The sequence below is a fragment of the Oryx dammah genome, unplaced genomic scaffold (assembly GCF_014754425.2).
Source record: "Oryx dammah isolate SB20612 unplaced genomic scaffold, SCBI_Odam_1.1 HiC_scaffold_26, whole genome shotgun sequence".
In the NCBI taxonomy this organism is placed as follows: Eukaryota; Metazoa; Chordata; class Mammalia; order Artiodactyla; family Bovidae; genus Oryx; species Oryx dammah.
In genome coordinates, this window is record NW_024070210.1 from 17,511,074 (window position 1) to 17,530,470 (window position 19,397).

Sequence of the window (19,397 nt, forward strand, 5' to 3'; positions counted from 1 at the left end):
CAGTTCAACGGGTCGGAGGAATAAAACAAGAGATGTGCTGCTGCAACTTACATGACTAAATCATGACCACTGCCCAGGTCATAACTCTGGAGTAGGGGTCAGGTAGAAGGAAAAATCAAACCATTATCAACAAGCTTCACAATATATTTACTATGTGTGGTTGATCATCCACTGTCATAAAAGAAAAATTTCAGACATTATGAGATCTTCAAATGTTACTATTCATCATTAAAATACAAACTATCCAGGAAAAGAACAATTTCCAGAAGCTCCACTTTTTAATTTTTAAGTGAATGGATTTCATTAAAAAAAAATCTGTTCATTTCATCAAAAGGCATCAAGGAGTTCCATCATTCAGTCATCCAATCAGCAAATACATACTGCACAGCTACCATATGGCAGGTACTCTGTGGGTTACGAAGACAGCTCCAAAATATGATTCTTACCTTCAAGAGCTACAATTAGTCTAAGAGATAAGACACAAACCAAAAGTCTCCCAGAATGGTAAAAGTGACAAAAAATGAAACAAATGAACTGCTCTAGGAGCTATCTCGGAGGTCAGAAAAGTGAGTTTACTTTCTAGATCAAGTTTGAAAAGGAAAGGCTGATGAAAGAGGTAGATTCTGGCTAAATAATGAAGGACAAATAAAATTCCTATATTAGAAATAGGTCAAGGAGGGCTTCCTAAGAAAAGGAGCAACATGAATCAAATTAAGAAGATGGGGAAGTGTCCCAGGAAGAGAATTTCCAATGCAGATGATGCATGGTATTCTGTATGGGAGCACTAAGAAGGCTAGACTTTAGGCTCAGCCCAGAGTAAGGGGATTTTGAAAGCCATGTTAAGGAATCTGAATTTTATTGTATGGGTAATGAAATACTACTAATGACATAAGAGTAAAGGACAAACAGAAAGCAAACGCTACTTTAGAAAAATTAACCTCATATTGGTAAACAAGATGGACTGATATGAGGTAGCTGAGACACAAGGAGGGCAGTTAGAAGGTGACGACAATAGTTTTGGTAAGACAAGAAGGACACATGGAGAAGGCAATGGCAACCCACTCCAGTATTCTTGCCTGGAGAATCCCTTGGACAGAGGAGCCTGGGGTCTCAAAGAGTCAGACACAACTTAGCAACAAGCATGCACACACATCCTTTAGACCCAACGTGTGCAGTTTGGCTCATCTCATTAAAGATGCTTGATGTCAAAAAATAAATAAATAAATAACAGAAATGGAATTCTTCATACAGTAAAGGTAGTTTTTTATAATTCTATATATTTCGTGGGAATTTCACACAAATTAACTGCCCATATAAAGTCTGAGGGCCCCAATCATGAAAAGCTATAAATACCTATATAAAACATTATTGCATTCTAAAACCTGCACACCAAAAGGGTTATCTGAGATATAATCATGTGCTAAATCAAGAGGCAGGGTTCATCTTCCAAAAGATACAATCTAGCCACTATTAGCCCTAGAAGGCTCACATTTTTTCTATACTAACACTTAATGCTCCAGGGAAGTGACAAACAATCATGTTTTGAGGACAAATTTTTTTGCATTTTTTTTCTTTCCATCATCTTTATCAGTTACAGATATTTGCATGAAAACAGGATCGGGGTCCTTGGGGATTCATCAGTTCGTACTGCTTATTTTTCATCCATGTCATCCTCTCAATTAATGCAGGAAGGAGGATTGAGATATCGAAACACCAGATTAGGGTGTCAAGTAAATGTCAGCCCCTAGAGTAGATGAATAATCTGTAAGGACAAAAAGGATCTTGTTTTTATGCAAATACCCTATACACAATAAAACAAAGAGGTTATAGCCAAGAAATCCACTACATATCAATGTGATTCTTACCAATTCTAAATCAAAAAACTATTTTCTGCATGTCAACTAATTATTATGATCAGGGAAAATGACAATCAGTAGCAAAGCACTGCTACAGAAATTGAAAGAAAGCTGTATTTTGAATTAGAAAATAATTTTGAGAAATCTCAGCTGTGCTCATAGAACTCATCTGGCAGAAACAAGCATTTCTACTGCAGAATTTTGGTTCCCTGCTTAAGGTCACTAAGTTAGGTGACTTCAAACCCCTACCTCCAAAGCCTTAAGTTTTAGAAACATAAATACTTAATTAATAATAATGATGATCTTAGCCGTGTGGAATAAAAACTGAAACAAACCACACCAAGTTTCTGTTTTTGTGCAAAGACATTAAAATAGATTTACTGATGCTCAGAGAACAAACTCATTATCCTAAAAACTGATGAAGAATCATTTATCCAGTAAGAACAGCATTCAAGGTAATAAATAATGAAGAGTTGGTTAAGATAAAGTTCTTCACAGAAAAATCCTAGCTAATAAGAAGGAATGATAGAATTAGTATAATACCATTTCACAGCCTATAATAAAATAGTGAATCTAGGCAGTTTTCAATGGCTGCTAAACCTTTGGTTGTAAGGCTGATAGAGAATTTTGTGAGTAATAGATCAGGCAAACAATACCTTTATCAATGAATTAATCTTAATATCACAAAGAAAGACAAGCAAACAGGATGCACCCTTCTGAAGGATGTGTACAACACCATTTATGAAATATTCTTGTCAAAATAAAAATAAAAATCAATCCTGTATCTGTATGAGCTTCTAAATCTAATTACTGGGAAATAAAAAGGGATAGATGGACATATTAACCATTACCACAGGGATAAAAGCAACAAAATCCAGAGTGGGGAAAATTCCACAGAAAAAGTAACAATAATAAATGGCAAAGGAAACTAAGAGGGAGGTGGAACTATGCCAGATTAAAAGAAACTTAAAGTGAAAGTGAAGTCGCTCAGTCGTGTCCGACTCTTTGTGACCCTGTGGACTGTAGCCTACCAGGCTCCTCCCTCCATGGGATTCTCCTGGCAAGAATACTGGAGTGGGTTGCCATTTCCTTCTCCAGGGCATCTTCCCGACCCAGGGATCGAACCAGGGTCTCCCACATTCCAGGCAGACACTTTAACCTCTGAGCCACCAGGGAAGCTTAAGAGACTTATTAATCAAATATAGTACCTTACTTAAATCCTGATTCAAACCAAACAACTATATAAAGACAATTATGAGTGAACCAGGGAAATATGAATTCTGATTGGCTATCTGATATTAAACAAGTCTGTTAAAATTCTTTAGGCATAATTAATAGAATCACAATTATACTTAAGAAAAAAAAAGGAAAGAAATTCCTTGTCTTTTGGACTCACATATGAAGTTATTTAGTAGTGAGACAACATGATGCCTGAGATTTGCTTTAATCATGTAGGTTGGCAGAGGTTGAAACAGATTGGCCAGATGCTAACTATAAAACCAAATCGTCAGTATATAAGGTCAATATTCTACTTTCTCTCCTTTGGTATATGTTTGAAATTTTTCATAATAAAAAGTAGAGAAAAAACTACTTCATTATCTTTCTCAGCAGGAAGACAGGAAAAGAAAAACTAATCAGAGGGAATATAGTAATTTCATCTACAACTAACTAAAGACAACACTGTTGATAAATACATTCAGTAATATAGCATCGTTTTGATATAATAAAGTTTTGAAAAAATTTTGTTCCATAAGAAGAACTGACATAGATAAAGCGATCACTGTGATCATTATAGCATGTATTATCCAGAGCTAGAAACAGAATCAAGTTCTACACTGTATAAGTCTCGCATTTATGAATTTAATAATCATGGGGTTTTCATTATAAACCCTTGAGGTCTATGACATCCATGGTAAAGAGTAATTCTGCCAAGACAAGCTTCAATCATGAGAAATAAATGACTAGTATACAGAGGAGTCAGGCAACAAGTGCACATCGCAGACCACCTAGCAGCCATGTCTCAGAGCAGCCTGTGGCTCTCTGCTCCTTGATCCATGAAGTGATTTTAAAATGTTTTCTTGGGAAACAAACATCAACTGCTAATGACAGTAATGGAAATAAAGAAAACAAAAACAGGACTAAGGAAGTGCTATTAGTTGAAAATTGGTAGTTTTAAATTAAATTTTAAAGTGAAATGTTGAATTGGTAGTAAAATCAATGATGTGGACAAATCCACTGCATGTTCTATAAACAAGAGAAACAATTTGTTAAATTGCTGTTGGGAATTAGATTAATCAGTACAAAACAGTTTTGAAGAAAGTTATAAGCTACAGTAGTCTCTCAAAATTGTGCATTTATCAAGGTCTCAGGAAATACCTACCCAATGAGAATGAAGTTCTAACACTCTATGTTGAGTATTTCTTTCAATTACAAAGTGAAAATCTTCTACAATTCCTTTTCCAGTTTTATAACAAACAGAGTATGGAAAGAAATATAGTTAAAAATCATTTTAAACTAAAAGACTGGAGAGCAGACAGAAATACAGAATTTTAAAAGCATTACTCATACTGGCAGATTACATTTTTGGTGTGTTACAATACCTTCCTTTGGGGAAGCAATCCTCTCCAAATGCATTCTACATGATCTGAGTCAGACTTAGGGTTCTAATCTGCATGTGCACCCCGCCCCCAGGCTGGCCCATCTCAGTGCTATATGCTACTTGGCTAAAGGATTGGTTCCAGGAAAGGTATGTAAGCCAAGATGGAATAGTCAGAGGCCTCCCAAGGACCTTTTCTGGGCAATTTTCAGAAAACATCTTCTTCCTTTTGGGATTACAAGATTTAAAGACATATAAACTGGAGCTCCTATTGGTCACCTGCCTGAGTGCAAGGTCAAAGAATAATAATAATACATGAGTGAAGCAGAACTCTGAAATGTAAAACAAAAGCAAGAACAAGAGCACATTCCTAAGACATCACTAAGTGTCATGGATCTGGGGAGGGATGGACTGGGAGTTTGGGGTTAGCAGATGTAAACTATTACATTTAGAATGGATAAACAAGGTCCTATTATATAGCACACGGGACTATATTGAACATCCTGTGATAAACCATAATGAAAAAGAATATAAAAGAGAATGTATATATGAGTATAACTGAGTCACTTTGCTGTACAGCAAAAATTAATACAACATTGTAAATCAACTCTACGTCAATAAAAAGTAAGTCAGTAAGAGTCAAGGATCAAGATATGCTCAAAACTATTTCTACTCCTAGAATTTTGATGTATGTGAATAAAATCCTTTTGCTTAAGCTAGTTTGATTTGACATTCTATCACTTAAAACTCAAAGAGTTTCCTATATACTTTCACTGTACAGAGAAAAATAACTTGCAACCTAGTAAACTCGGTAATTATTCCAGCACACTCTATCGTAAAAGGCTCACTTCATGGATTACAGTGGCTTCTTACCTTTCAGTTCAGTTCAGTTCAGTCGCTCAGTCATGTCCGACTCTTTGCGACCCCATGAATCGCTTTAGAACACCTAATAAAGATACTTCCTGACTTATGCCCAAACGCATCATGAAATACACAGCATGGCCCCTAAATAAATGTGATCTGGGTACTCACACTCATCCAGCCCCAACTGATAGGCCAGGTTCTGAAGGCCTCGTACCTTCTCCATCAAGTTAGCTGTGGTGAGGCTCCCCAGTTCTGAAACAGAATCATTCATTTCAATACCATTTCTTTCCTTCTTTCTAGTAACAACTCACGTGGGTTGCAAACCCTTGCTATAAAAGTTTTCAAACTTAATTACTATTGAGTAAATAGAAAATGGATCCATATCTCTTCTTATCCAATCACTCACCCTAAACACAGACATACAAATCAATGAATTCTTCCACCACTGTAAATGCCTCATATGAACTTACCCACTTAAGGAGAAGAGAGTTAGCATAAATACAATAGCAATTACGTGTTTTATCCTGAGGATCCTTTTATAACATTCGCTTTGCTATCATACAAAATGAATACACTACTAAAATACGGAACCTTGTGATTGGACACAGCATTGAGAAAGCCTACAGACAGATCTTTGACTTGCAGTATGGACACCATCTCCACCGTCATTCACAAGTCCTCACTGGTCCAGCTGGTACCTCCCAGGTGAAAAGAAGGTGAGTGTGAAAGTCACTCAGTCATGTCCAACTCTGTGCAACCTCATGGTCTATACAGTTCATGGAATTGGCCAGGCCAGAATACTGGAGTGGGTAGCTGTTCCCAACCCAGGTAGATCTTCCCAACACAGGGACTGAACCCAGGTTTCCCACATTACAGGCAGATTCTTTACTTGCTGACCACCAGGGAAGCCCAAGAATATAGCAGTGGGTAGCCTATCCCTTCTCCAGGGGATATTTGCGACATACCTAGGAATAGAACCGGGATCTCCTACATTGCAGGCAGATTCTTCACCAGCTGAGCTACCAGGGAAGCCCTTCCCAGGTGCATAGTGATAAAGAATCTGCCAGCCAATACTGGAGACCCAGGAGAGGTGTGTTCAATCCCTAGGTCAGGAAGATCCTCTGGAGTAGAAAATGGCAACCTGCTCCAATATTCTTGACTGGAAAATTCCATCACAGAGTTCCCTGGCAGGCTACAGTTCATGGGGTCTCAAAGAGTTATACATGACTGAGCACACATACACAATATTTCAATTAACAATAAAATAGCAATAAAACACTAAATAAGATAGTGATAAAAAGTAAATAAGTAAGAGTCAAGGATCAAGATATGCTCAAAGCTATTTCTACTCCTAGAATTTTTATTTATGTGAATAAAATCCTTTTGCTTAAGCTAGTTTGATTTGACATTCTATCACTTAAAACTCTAAGTTTCCAATATACTTGCACTGTACAGAGAAAAATAACTTATAACCTAGTAAACTCAGTAATTATTCCAGCACACTCTATCATAAAAGGCATACTTTTTTTAGAAAAAAAAAGACTAAATATTAATCCAAACTTTTCCTTCAAATCAAATGCCTACAAAAATTGTTAAAGTTTACCAGAAAAGAAGACAGTAGACTTAAAGTAAAAACTTACTTTCCAAGATTTTCATTTAAATAGCACCCAATTACTTTTAGGCTTAAGACATAGGTCAATTTGCATAAAACATAATGCTCTGATCCTTTACTAAAACTTTGAGGTTTCCTTAGAAAATACATGCTGATGGAATATTATATAAATGTCTGTTTGGAACATTAAAGCAATGAACCTGAGATGCCCTTGAGACTTAATTTTCCCCTGGCTGGAGGAAGGGATCTGCTTTTAAGTATTTCATGCAGAAAATGAATTACTTCTGAGATCAAATAGAGGTGTTATTTTCTGCAACTTATCATGCCACAATTATTATCTATATCTGGCATAAGTAGACTTTCTTGATCTGTTCAGCTGCTTAAATAGCTTAAGAATCCCGGATTTTCTACCTTAACTTCAGTCTATTACTTCACCACCATCATGAATCTTACCACTAAAAGGATGATAAAAAATTAAATAAAGTATAGCAAAATCAAGGAAAATTAATGTTTTTTAATTTAAATTTCTACTTTGTGGTTGAGTTCCAAGTCATTTATCAAATATTCACTACTTACAGTATTCTTTGTTGTAGAAATTGATGAGACAGAAAGAACTAAAAGACAGAGTCTTAACCCACTCCGGGGTTGTCAATTAATAGTACTGGCAACAATAGATGGCAGTAAATCCTAAATAAGCCACTTGTGTTATAGCAGTAACAGACTAGTCTTAAAAAGATCAGAGTTTAAATTTTAACTCTTTCTAATAAAACTTGGTTTAAGTTAACCTCTGAAACTTAGATATCATACTTAATTCAAAGAACCTTTATGAGAATTAGAATGAGAAAATTCACATGAGAGCTTTTGATTAACTCTGAGCATCATACAAAATAAAGTTAATATTATAGGAACTTAGCAGCAGCAGCAATCATTATGATTGAGTCTTGAATTGGTAAAATTTCTACACATGAAAAAGCAGAGAAGGGCATTTAGATATGAAAAACATGAGTATGATGGCTAAACAGGCAATTTGAAGCCAAGAATACTTGTAAGGGAATAGTGAGAGAAAAACTGTTAAGGTGGTATGTGGAGGAACAAATGTCAGGCCAAAAGTTAAAGGTCACCAGCACTGCTTACCTTTCAACATGTCGATGTCATCACGTTCTATTTCAGCCATCCATTTGGGTGGAGAGCTAGTAATAGGCTGTCAGAAAATAATATATCCATTCAGACAAATGCAAAGTATGAAGAGACCCTATTCTTCTTTCTTATAAGAAAAAGAGCTTTTCACATAGCTGTCTGACTCTGCAACTCCATGGCCTATAGCCTACCAGGCTCCTCTGTCCGTGGAATTAATCCAGGCAAGAATACTGGAGTGGATAGCTATTCCCTTCTCCAGGGGAGCTTCTCAACCCAGGGATCAAACCTGGGTCTCCCGCATTGCAAGCAGATTCATTACCACCTGAGCCACCAGGGAAACCCTTGAAAACACTGGCAAATTGTAATTTCAAATACCCAGACTTCTCCAGGTTCAGATATGGCCTACACAGAGAACCCTTACAAAACAATATTCTTCATCTTTAAAAGCTGGTTTTAAAGAAATGATCTTAGAAAATTAGGTCTGACTACTGTTACTGCTGTATGTATAACAGATTGGTATAGTCGTGAAAGAAACTACTGGAAATTCACAACTAGTGAAAGCCTCCAACTGAACTGTTTGAAACAATAATCAGGAAGTAACATTTGCTGACAGAGGAGAAGATTTTCAAAGAAAAACCAAGAATGAGAAAATCTTCAATCTGAACAAGAGAATGCTGGAATACTCATCGCTTAAAATTTCATTTTATCGTAAATGTTATAGAGAACTTTAGAATTTTAAGTTTCTTCTCATTCCTGATAGTGAACTTACAAAATATGAAAGAGAGCTCATTCTTAGAACAGCTTTGGCATACCAGCCTTCAATCCAGGCTACACATGAGAACCAGCTGTGTAACTTTAAAAATATACAAATAACTAGGCCATAAGCCAGATGCACTGATTCAGAATATCAGGGTGTAGGAGAGGGTCCAGTGGGAAGAACTGAGCAAGGGCATTACGTATCTATTTTTTAAAAGCTCCACAGCAGGTATATGAACAATTCTGATGAGATTTCCCTTCAACTTTGAGCCCTTTTCCTTTTCTTAAACTGAAGTATAACTGACACATACCATTATATTCGTTTTGGGTGTACAGCATAATAATTCAGTATTTGTGCATATTGGGAAATGACTGCCACAAGAAATCTAGTTGACATTCATCACCATATATGGCTACAAAAGTTTTTTTCTTGTAATAGGTGAGCTACCAGGGAAGCCCTAAGATCTCTTAGCAACTTTCAAACAGGCAATACAGTATTATTAACTACAGTTATATTATTAACTATAGTTACCATGCTATATATTATATCTCCAGGACTCATTTATGCTTTTCTTTTTCAAAAAATTCACTTTTACTTGGTACTATGTGATAAGTAAAACACTTTACATGCATCATGTCATTTACTTTCCAAATCAACCCTATGAAAAAAGTATTATTACCCTTCTCATTTCACAAATTAAAAAAACAACAGATGTTTAGGAAGATTATGAATCACTTGCCTCAAGTCATAGAGCTACTGGAACCATGATTCAAAACCCATGAAGTCTGAGTTCCAAAACCACTACTCTACCTTCCCTTGAAGGTTTTAGGTCAAATTCACTACTTTTACCCCTAGTAGGGAATCAGAATGTTCCAGGAGATCTTAACCTGAGGCCCTGGGATGGCCCTAAACCCATAGAAACAAAACTCAATATGTATGTCCATACTTCTAGGGAAAAGGTATAGATATTTCATCAGATTTTCAAAATACACCATGCTCTAATAAAAGTTTTTAAAACCACTTATTTATGTTTACAACTCAAAGTAGTTAGTTGTAACAAATATAATTAACTAAAAACTCAGTATGAATGAGAATTTACGAAAACTAAATCAAATCTATTTAATCTACTAGACAAAAGCTGATCTAATACTAGCTACTGTGTATTGCTTATTAGTTCTTGGTACTATGCAAAGCATTTTACATCCATTATGCCATTTTATACTAAGAAGCCTATGAGATAGTATTAGATGAGAAAACTAAGGCTGAAAGATGTTAGGAAGCTTGCTCAGGTCACAGATAGTGAAATAACAGATTCAGGATTCAAATCCAAGTGTATCTGCCTTCAAAACCCTATGCTATCCTTCACCCTATGCTCGGGCCTTCCTGGATGTTAAAGTCACACACTCCAGCTTTCATACAACCCTACCTTCTGGAAAAATAGAAGCTACAAAAAGGTCCCTTTGAACAAATATGTTCATGGAACCTGAAAGCCACAGGCCTTAATATTTAACTCAGTATCTTTAACCCTAAGTTAACCTTTAACCTAATGAGTAGAGAATGTTAAGCATATGGTAAGGTACTAAGAGAGTTAATTACAAATCCCTAATCTGTTAATAGAAACAGAATGAGCTTTGGAATCAGGCAGATCTCTGCTCAAATCCTAGCCTGTCACTCACTAGGACTTGGGCAAGTAACTTAACTTCTAAGTTTCTCTGCTAGTCAGTGCTTCTAACTTTGGGCACAAACGCTTCTGCTGCTGCTGCTGCTGCTAAGTTGCTTCAGTCGTGTCTGACTCTGTGCGACCCCACAGACGGCAGCCCACCAGGCTCCCCCGTCCCTGGGGTTCACCAGGCAAGAACACTGGAGTGGGTTGCCATTTCCTTCTCCAATGCATGAAAGTGAAAAGTGAAAGTGAAGTCGCTCAGTCATGTCTGTCTCTTAGCGATCCCATGGACTGCAGCCTACCAGGCTCCTCCATCCATGGGATTTTCCAGGCAAGAGTACTGGAGTGGGTTGCCATTGCCTTCTCCGACAAATGCTTCTAAGTATGTATAATAAGAATGGATGCTAGTAAGTAGACTTACGGGTTCAAAGCCTAGTTTTGCCATTTATAGCCTATAATCTTGGGTAAACTGCTTAACATCTTTGTGCCTGTCTGTCTGTAAAATATGGATAATAATAGTAACTATACGTCATATGGGTTTGTTTGTTTGTTTCCTAGCACATCACACAGCTTGCAGGATCTTAGTTTCCCAACCAGGGATTGAATCTAGGGCCAGGACCGTGAAAGCACTGAGCCCTAACAACTGGACTGCCAGGGAAATCCCCCTCATATGGTTTCAGTTCAGTACAGTTCAGTCCAGTTGCTCAGTCGTGTCCAACTCTTTGCGACCCCATGAATCTCAACACGCCAGGCCTCCCTGTCCATCATCAACTCCCAGAATTCACTCAGACTCACGTCCATCAGGTCGGTGATGCCATCCAACCATCTCATCCTCTGTCGTCCCCTTTTCCTCCTGCCCTCAATCCCTCCCAGCATCAGAGTCTTTTCCAATGAGTCAATTCTTCACATGAGGCGGCCAAAGTACTGGAGTTTCAGCTTTAGCGTCATTCCTTTCCCAAATGAACTTTTCCAAAGTTCATTTTCCAAAGAACACCCAGGGCTGATCTCCTTTAGAATGGACTGGTTGGATCTCCTTGCAGTCCAAGGGACTCTCAAGAGTCTTTTCCAACACCACAGTTCAAAAGCATCAATTCTTCGGTGCTCAGCTTTCTTCATAGTCCAACTCTCGCATCCATATATGACCACTGGAAAAACCATAGCCTTGACTAGACGGACCTTTGTTGGCAAAGTAATGTCTCTGCTTTTGAATATGCTATCTAGGTTGGTCGTAACTTTTCTTCCAAGGAGTAAGCGTCTTTTAATTTCATGGCTGCAGTCACCACCTGCAGTGATTTTGGAGCCCCTCAAAATAAAGTCTGACAGTGTTTCCACTGTTTCCCCATCTATTTGCCATGAAGTGATGGGACCAGATGCCATGATCTTCGTTTTCTGAATGTTGAGCTTTAAGCCAACTTTTTCACTCTCCTCTTTCACTCTCATCAAGAGGCTTTTTAGTTCCTCTTCACTTTCTGCCATAAGGGTGGTATCATCTGCATATCTGAGGTTACTGATATTTCTCCCGGCAATCTTGATTCCAGCTTGTGCTTCTTCCAGCCCAGCGTTTCTCACGATATACTCTGCACAGAAGTTAAACAAGCAGGGTGACAATATACAGCCTTGACATACTCCTTTTCCTATTTGGAACCAGTCTGTTGTTCCATGTCCAGTTCTAACTGTTGCTTCCTGACCTGCATATAGGTTTCTCATATGGTTTGGTAAAGACTAAATAATGTACGTAAAGTGCTTAGAACAGTGCCTGGCATACGGTACGCATCATGTACACGCTAGCTAACATCATAATCATCCTATCTTCCTGGTTGTGGGAATATATACGAGAACATATCTAGAGCATCCAGCACAATGCCTGCTGCCCCAGGAAATGGAAAAGTTGTAGTTCTAATGAATATCTTTCTTCAGTTTCCAATGAGCCACTGAGAAACTTCAAAATCCTTCAGGGAGGTATAAGTTAAAGTCATAATGCATCACATAAACAAAAGAGAAACACTTCAAAATCATAGTTTGGGCCAAAAGAATATTGGCACATTAAATATTTCAATTGCTTTACCTTAAAATCTTTTAAGCTGGGAGAAGAGGCTAATAGCCAAAGGTCAAAATATCAAAATAGAGCATTAACATCATTAACATGATGATGATATAAACAGACTTTCAGGGTTGTAGTTACAAAATACTATGAAGGCAATAACATTATTCTTGAAAATAAAGAAATTAAAAGATACTTGAGATTTTACCCAGAAGCAAAAAATTGGAAAAACTTCATTATGTGAGATATTACTTACACTTTTGAAGGAAGCTGCAAATTCAGCAACACCTGGTACTAAAAAGAAAAAACAGAACATTAATCATTCAATATTGGCTACTATGTAAGGAAATGGGCACTCCCATACACAGTCATCCTCTTTCATGTGCACAAAGATATACATTGTGAAATCGTTTGTAATATCAAAACATATATTATTAGCTTTTCAAATAGGGTATGAATTCATAAGCTATAGTAAATCTAGACAATAAAATTTAAAAATGAAGTAAATCTATACCTATCAACATGGAAAGATCCACTGATAAATTACTAGGCATTAAATTAAGTTAAGCTGTAGATCACTAATCATACAGCTCAGTTCAGTTCAGTTCAGTTCAGTTGCTCAGTCGTGTCCAACTCTTTGTGACCCCATGAATTGCAGCACGCCCGGCCTCCCTGTCCATCACTAACACCCAGAGTTCACCCAAACTCACTTCCATCGAGTCGGTGATGACATCAGCCATCTTATCCTCTGTCGTTCCCTTCTCCTCCTGCCCCCAATCCCTCCCAGCATCAGAGTCTTTTCCAATGAGTCAACTCTTCGCATGAGGTGGCCAAAGTACTAGAGTTTCAGCTTTAGCATCATTCCTTCCAAAGAACACCCAGGATTGATCTCCTATACAACCCCATAACAAAACAAAGCAAAAAAACTCTATATACTTTAAAATATTTATTTGCTTACTTGTGTAAGCATTAAAAAAAAATACAAAATTTCTGTACTGAACTACAACAGCAGTTAACTTTATCAGCACTTAAAGGAGGCAAGGAATTACTTGATACATTTCATATTGTCTGAGTTATTACAGATAAAGCTTTTAAAAATAATTCTTTTTTAAAGGTTCTCTATCATTTTCTGAGTCACACTATGCTCTGAAAGAACTGAACTACTAAACAGCTATTCTTACTACCAGACCACAGAATTCAGTCTCTTCCTCTGAAATAAAATTTTAATCATTACAGTTAAATGATAACTCTTCAAAAATGTTCCTCAAAGTAGCTCAGGTTTTCCTATCGATTCTGATATAAAGAAACCAAAAACTTACATTGTTCTGGCCAAAGGTCTGGTGAAGCCCGGTCAAGTTTTTCAAAACTTAGCAAAGATGCCTCTAGATCTGCCCCTAGAACAAAACACCCAGATAAGCCAAGAAGGAACAAAACACATTATTTTCCATGTTATGACACATCAATCTCAAAGAACATAAACTGGAACACTCACTCACCTGGAAGTCTAGAGATTTGAGTTCTATGATTACTGATGCTACTGAGCCATGATGTTACACAAATAAACGATTTCCTTACTCTCCCCGTCTTTAAAAAGGGAAACAATATTTTAGTAGGGTGTTGGGGAAAATGAATGTTCAAAACCACCTGTATCTTTACTCGTGTGTGTGTGTGAGTGTCTGTGTGTGTATTAAGTCGTTCAGTTGTGGCCGACTCTTTGTGACGCAATGGACTGTAGCCCCCCCAGGCTCCTCTCTCCGAGGAACTCTCCAGACAAGAATACTGGAGTGGGTTGCCATTCCCTATTCCAGGGAATCTTCCAGACCCAGGGCTCAAAGCCAGGTCTCCTCCTTTGCAGGAGGATTTTTTTACCACATGAACCACCAGGGAAGTCCATCTTTACTCATACTCAGACTCTCCTTCCAGTCACTGAAGTCCCTGCTATCAGAAAAGACAAATTCCTCTGCTCAAGCTCTGGATTCCACCTTCTCTTGCTTTGTCAAAGACATCACAGTGAATAATCTATTGCACAACCAGTTTCTACCCTCTCTACTGGCTCATACTCAACAAGTAAGTCTGCTCTGGAATTTACCTTCTTTGAAGAAACTCTTGACCCCATGACTTCCTCACTACTTCACAGCAAAAGTTTTTTAGCTGTCCATCCTGTTGTCTCCTCCTCCTCACCTCACAGTCTTTCTTTAGCCTACCACAAACAGGCTTCTACCCCTACATGCATGGAAACAGCTGTCATGGAGGTCACTGATGACCTGTGTTGCTAAATCCAGTGGTCACTTCTCTGTTCTCTCTTATGTGACCCCTTTGCAGCATTCACTCACTGACCACTCTCCTTCAAACACTCCAGCTTCTACAAAATCACTATGCTGGTTCTTCCCCTTCCTCACGGATTCCTTCAGTCTCCCCTTCCACTCAGGGCCCACCGTAGGCTGGCTTCACTCTCGACTGAAAGTCTCCCAAGGAAATCTCATCTAGTCCCATATCCTTTACCACCATTTATATGCCAAGGACTCCATATTTCTATTTCCAGCCCCAATATTTTCCCGAACTTCAGAGTTATATATCTAAGTGGCTACGTGATATCTCTATTAACATGTGTGAAAAACTTTAATCCCCATCTTCTCCCTCTCAGTAAACAGCACCACCATCAACTCCAGTTCTCAATCCAAAACCCAGGGGTCATCCTTCATGCCTCCCTTTCTTTCATCCTTCCATTACCAATCTATTCATAAATCCAGTAGTTTCTATCTAAACCACACTCTGAAATTTCATTAATTAAGCAAGAAACTATCGTTTCTCTCCTGTACCACTTCAACAGGCTCTTACCAGTCTCCCTGCTCCCATTCTTACCCCTCCCCATCCCTGCTCTTAAATCTACTTTCCAAAAAGTTAAATGTCAATCAGTTCAAGCCACTCTCCAGCTTAAAAGACTTCTTCCCAGCTAAATTCATGAATGCATACCTATTGTGACCTATAAAATCCTATATGACCCAGCCCCTGCCTAATTTTTTGATACCATTTCTTTTCCACTCTTGCCCTGGAACACCGAAGGTGTTTAATATTAACAACAACAGTTAACATTTGTTAAGTACATTACTTTGTGCTCAGTATACTAATTAGCTGCATAAATGAGCTAATTTAATGATATAAACAGTGGTTCCTAACATGTTCTGGGTAAGCCAAATTTTTGAAAATCTGAAAAAAAAGCTATGAACCCAGAAAATGTACATATTTATAAAATCTTTCAACATGTCCTTTTCTCTAAACAAAATTTCCTCCCAATAGTCTAAGGACCTCTCAAGTTCACATCAGGATTATCTACAATAGCCAAGACATGGGAACAACCTAAGTGTTCACTGATGGATAAAGAAAGTTTGAAAATACACACACACACACACACACACACACACACACAAATGGAATATTATTCAGCCATATATAAATGAGGAAATCCTGTCACTTGTGACAACCTATATGGACGTTGAAGGCATTCTGATAAATGAAATAAAACAAATATAATACGACCTCACTTATGAGTGCAATCTAAAATAAGCAAACAGACAAACTCACAGAAGAAGAGATCATACTCATGGTTATTAGAAGTGGGAGTAAGAAGAGGGGTAATTAGAGGAAAGTGATCGAAAGGTACAAACTTTAGGTTACAAGGTAAATAAGTATTAGGGGTGTAATGATGACTACAGCTAACACTGCTGTATGACAGACAGGAAAGTAAAAGAGTAAATCCTAAGTGTGTTCATCAAAAGAAGAAAAATTTTTGCCTTTATTCTTCTTTCCTTTTTACTGTACTGCTGTGAGAAGATGGATGTTAGCTGAACCAATCTATTTACTCTAAGGAAATTTCCATTGGCATTCTAATTGGTAAAGCACTCAACTCTAAAAAACTGCCTTAACTAGATATGTGAAACACAAAATCTCAATTTTCAAACTTCCAAGGAATGCTACTTATGGAAAGTTCAAGCATAACAAAAATAAACTTATTGAGGGTAGGATTCAATAACCAACAAGCATGACCTTATGATTCCACAGCCTAGGGTATAACTTGACTCTACTGTGTTATTCTCATACATTAAGTAATAAATGACTTTAGATTTCAATTTTCTTCTTTTCAAGGAGGTCCCAGCAAATTAAGCATTAAAAAGAGAAAGAGTAAAAGATCTAAACTTTTTTTCACAGCAAGATAATTTTAATTAAATCTTATAGACAGAAACAGGTGGAACTCTAAAAATAGAAGTGAGAGAGCTAGGCAGTAGTATATTTTAGGATAAGACATTTATTTAGATGCAAAATTTAAGTTCACAGTGCTCAACCTGTTTTTGTCAGATTAAAAAGATTAGAGGGAAAAGGATAAAGCTATGCAAAAGATGAGCATGAAAACTTTTAAAGTCAAGCGTGCAAATAGAGTGAGAATGGACATGGTTAAAAGGCAAAAGGAAAAAAAAAAACATTTACAATATTCTTCCTGGCCAAAGGAAGGAAAAGAAATTGAGAGAAGACAAGGGAAAATCAAACATAAGGAACAAAAATATAAAGACAACTTAGTTATAAACTAAAAATTTTCACAGCCATTACTTCTATCACTTGGCTGATTTTTTTTCAACTGTGGTAAAATATACATAAAACATACCATTTTAGCCAGTATTAAGTGTACAGTTCAGTGGCATTAAGTACATTTAGACTGCTTTGCAACCGTCATCACCATCCATTGCTACAACTTTTTCATGTTCCCAATCTGAAAGTCTACACCCATTAAATAAATTACAACTCCACATTCCCTTGGCTAACTTTTTAAATGCTCTTTGCTTTTTTCCTGGCCCAAAAAAAAAGACATTTCATTTTTAACAAGAGAGCACTCAGGCAGGATCAAGAATCTCTTTTGACTTTCAATACCTATAATTTCTTATACAGTATGTGGTTGCTTGTCATTGTTGTTTAGTAGCTAAATCATGTCCAACTCTTTGCGACCCCATGGACGGTAGCCTGCCAGGCTCCTCTGTCCATGGGATCTCCCAGGCAAGAATACTGGAGCGTGTTGCCATCTCCTTCTCCAGGGGATCTTCCTGACCCAGGGACCCATGTCTCCTGCATTGGCAGGGGGATTCTTTACTGCTGAGCCACCAGGGAAGCCCCATACAGTATGTACCCATGCTCAAAAACCTTAAAATATTATTTAAGCATATATCTAATCATTCTTTCCATAAACATGAATTGAAGACCTACTGCTTGCCAGTAGGCGAGGCACTGTGTTAAGCCCTGAGATCCAACTACCAACGAAACAGACTTGGAATTTTCAATCTGGACTGAAAGGGGCAAACTTGACATAATAAACTATTCTGTCGATGAAGGTACTGAGAAAGTGAATAATGGTGAAGAGGGGCAAGTCCAGATACTGTGCTCTGTGAAAGCCTCTCTGGGAGGTGACATTTAAATGAGACCTGAAACTGCCAAAGTGTTTACATGTTCGATTAATCTTCTTCTCTCCCAATGCACCTAGTAAAACGCCTTTCATAAAGTAGGATCTCAGTATAGCTTTTCTGGCCACAAGTTCCTCATTCCTGAAATGAACTTTCAAGATTCCTTCCAAACACAAAATGAGAGGAAACTACTTATCAGTGAAATGAACGTGGGGATGGAATAGTCGAAGCAAAAACAGTTCAGAAATGACTGCAAAACCTTAATCCTAAAACAGATCGGAGAGCAAAAGCCTGGGGGTATACCAAAACCACTCAATTGTGACCTGAGATGATTTGCATCTTAGACAACATATAAGCAGAAATCGTTCAATCACTCAGCCTTAAGAAACAATTCATAAAGCAGAAACAAGAGAGGTAGAGACGTGTACATGACTACGCTAAAAAGCTCAGTTCTATTTTCCTCGGGACTCACAGTTAGGGACCGAGAGGGTCTCCTGCTTCCGTAGCTGCCAGGGCAACGGTCCCAATCTTAAGGAGACAGGAGAGAATTATTTTTCTCTTGTGGTTCAATCCCAGGATGAGGTCAGCCACTAACCCTAGCTAGCGCTTAAGAGAATCAAAAAATCTTTCCAGATGCTCAAAGAGAAAAGAACTGACCTTTTTCAGTGAGGCGCCCGGAGGAGAAAGCTACACTAAGGCGCCTCCTTTCCTCATCAGTATCTCTTCCTCGGCCATCAGCCTCACCCAAATGAGGCTAAAGGAGGACCAGGGCGACCCTCGTCCTTCTGCCCAGAAAAGGTCCCAAGCGGGCGCCCTCCTCCATCTGCCTGGTACACTGAGAAGAAACCAGGCACCTCTGGAGCCGCTGTGAAGAACCGGCGAGCTTAAGAAGCAGCCACATCGCTTAGAAAAGAAGTGGAAGGGAAAGGATAGGAGCCCATGGAAGAAATGTAAATTCGAGTGGTAGATGGAAACGGAAGTTCCCAGGAGAGAGCAGAAGGATGTGGCAGGCGAAAGGTCTCTAAGCCGGTTCTTACCGTCCGTGGGAGACGCCATCTTCCAACCCATGTCACGTGACGTGGCCAACTGTCGGCGGGAAAGCTTGGATCCGTAAGTCACGCCCCCAAAGAGAAAACCCTTCCCTCAAACCCAGGAGCCGGGTTCGTCTCCCCGCCCCTATGGGGACAATCTTTACATAGGCCCGCCCCCCGGTGCTAGCCACACCTCCCCTCGCGCAGTGGGTGAGGCGGCACTACTGCAAAAATTCTTGCATGAACTTATTTACCTCCCTCAGTGAGTGGGCGGGGCCTCGGTTGAGCCTTTGGCCAATCGCAGTTCCGGGTTCGGGGGCGTCTTCCTCATGAGCTTGATATAGAACACCGCGAGTCGCGCCGTGTCTTCCCTACACCTCCGCCAACAGAATTTGT

The 19,397-nt window shown here is 38.5% G+C and overlaps 1 protein-coding gene across 1 annotated transcript in view; it reads right to left on the minus strand.

Moving 5' to 3' along the window:
• LIN52 (lin-52 DREAM MuvB core complex component) overlaps positions 1-19,390 on the minus strand; it is a 117,740-nt gene extending 98,350 nt beyond the window's left edge. Inside the window, exons 1-5 of the mRNA XM_040226118.1 lie at positions 19,008-19,390; positions 13,846-13,920; positions 12,783-12,820; positions 8,063-8,129; positions 5,485-5,568 (exon numbers count right to left, since the gene is read on the minus strand). Of these exons, the coding sequence (XP_040082052.1) occupies positions 5,485-5,568; positions 8,063-8,129; positions 12,783-12,820; positions 13,846-13,920; positions 19,008-19,038 (295 nt within the window). The 5' untranslated portion in view covers positions 19,039-19,390. The remainder of the gene's footprint in view (positions 1-5,484; positions 5,569-8,062; positions 8,130-12,782; positions 12,821-13,845; positions 13,921-19,007) is intronic.
• Between the last annotated feature and the right edge of the window lie 7 nt (positions 19,391-19,397).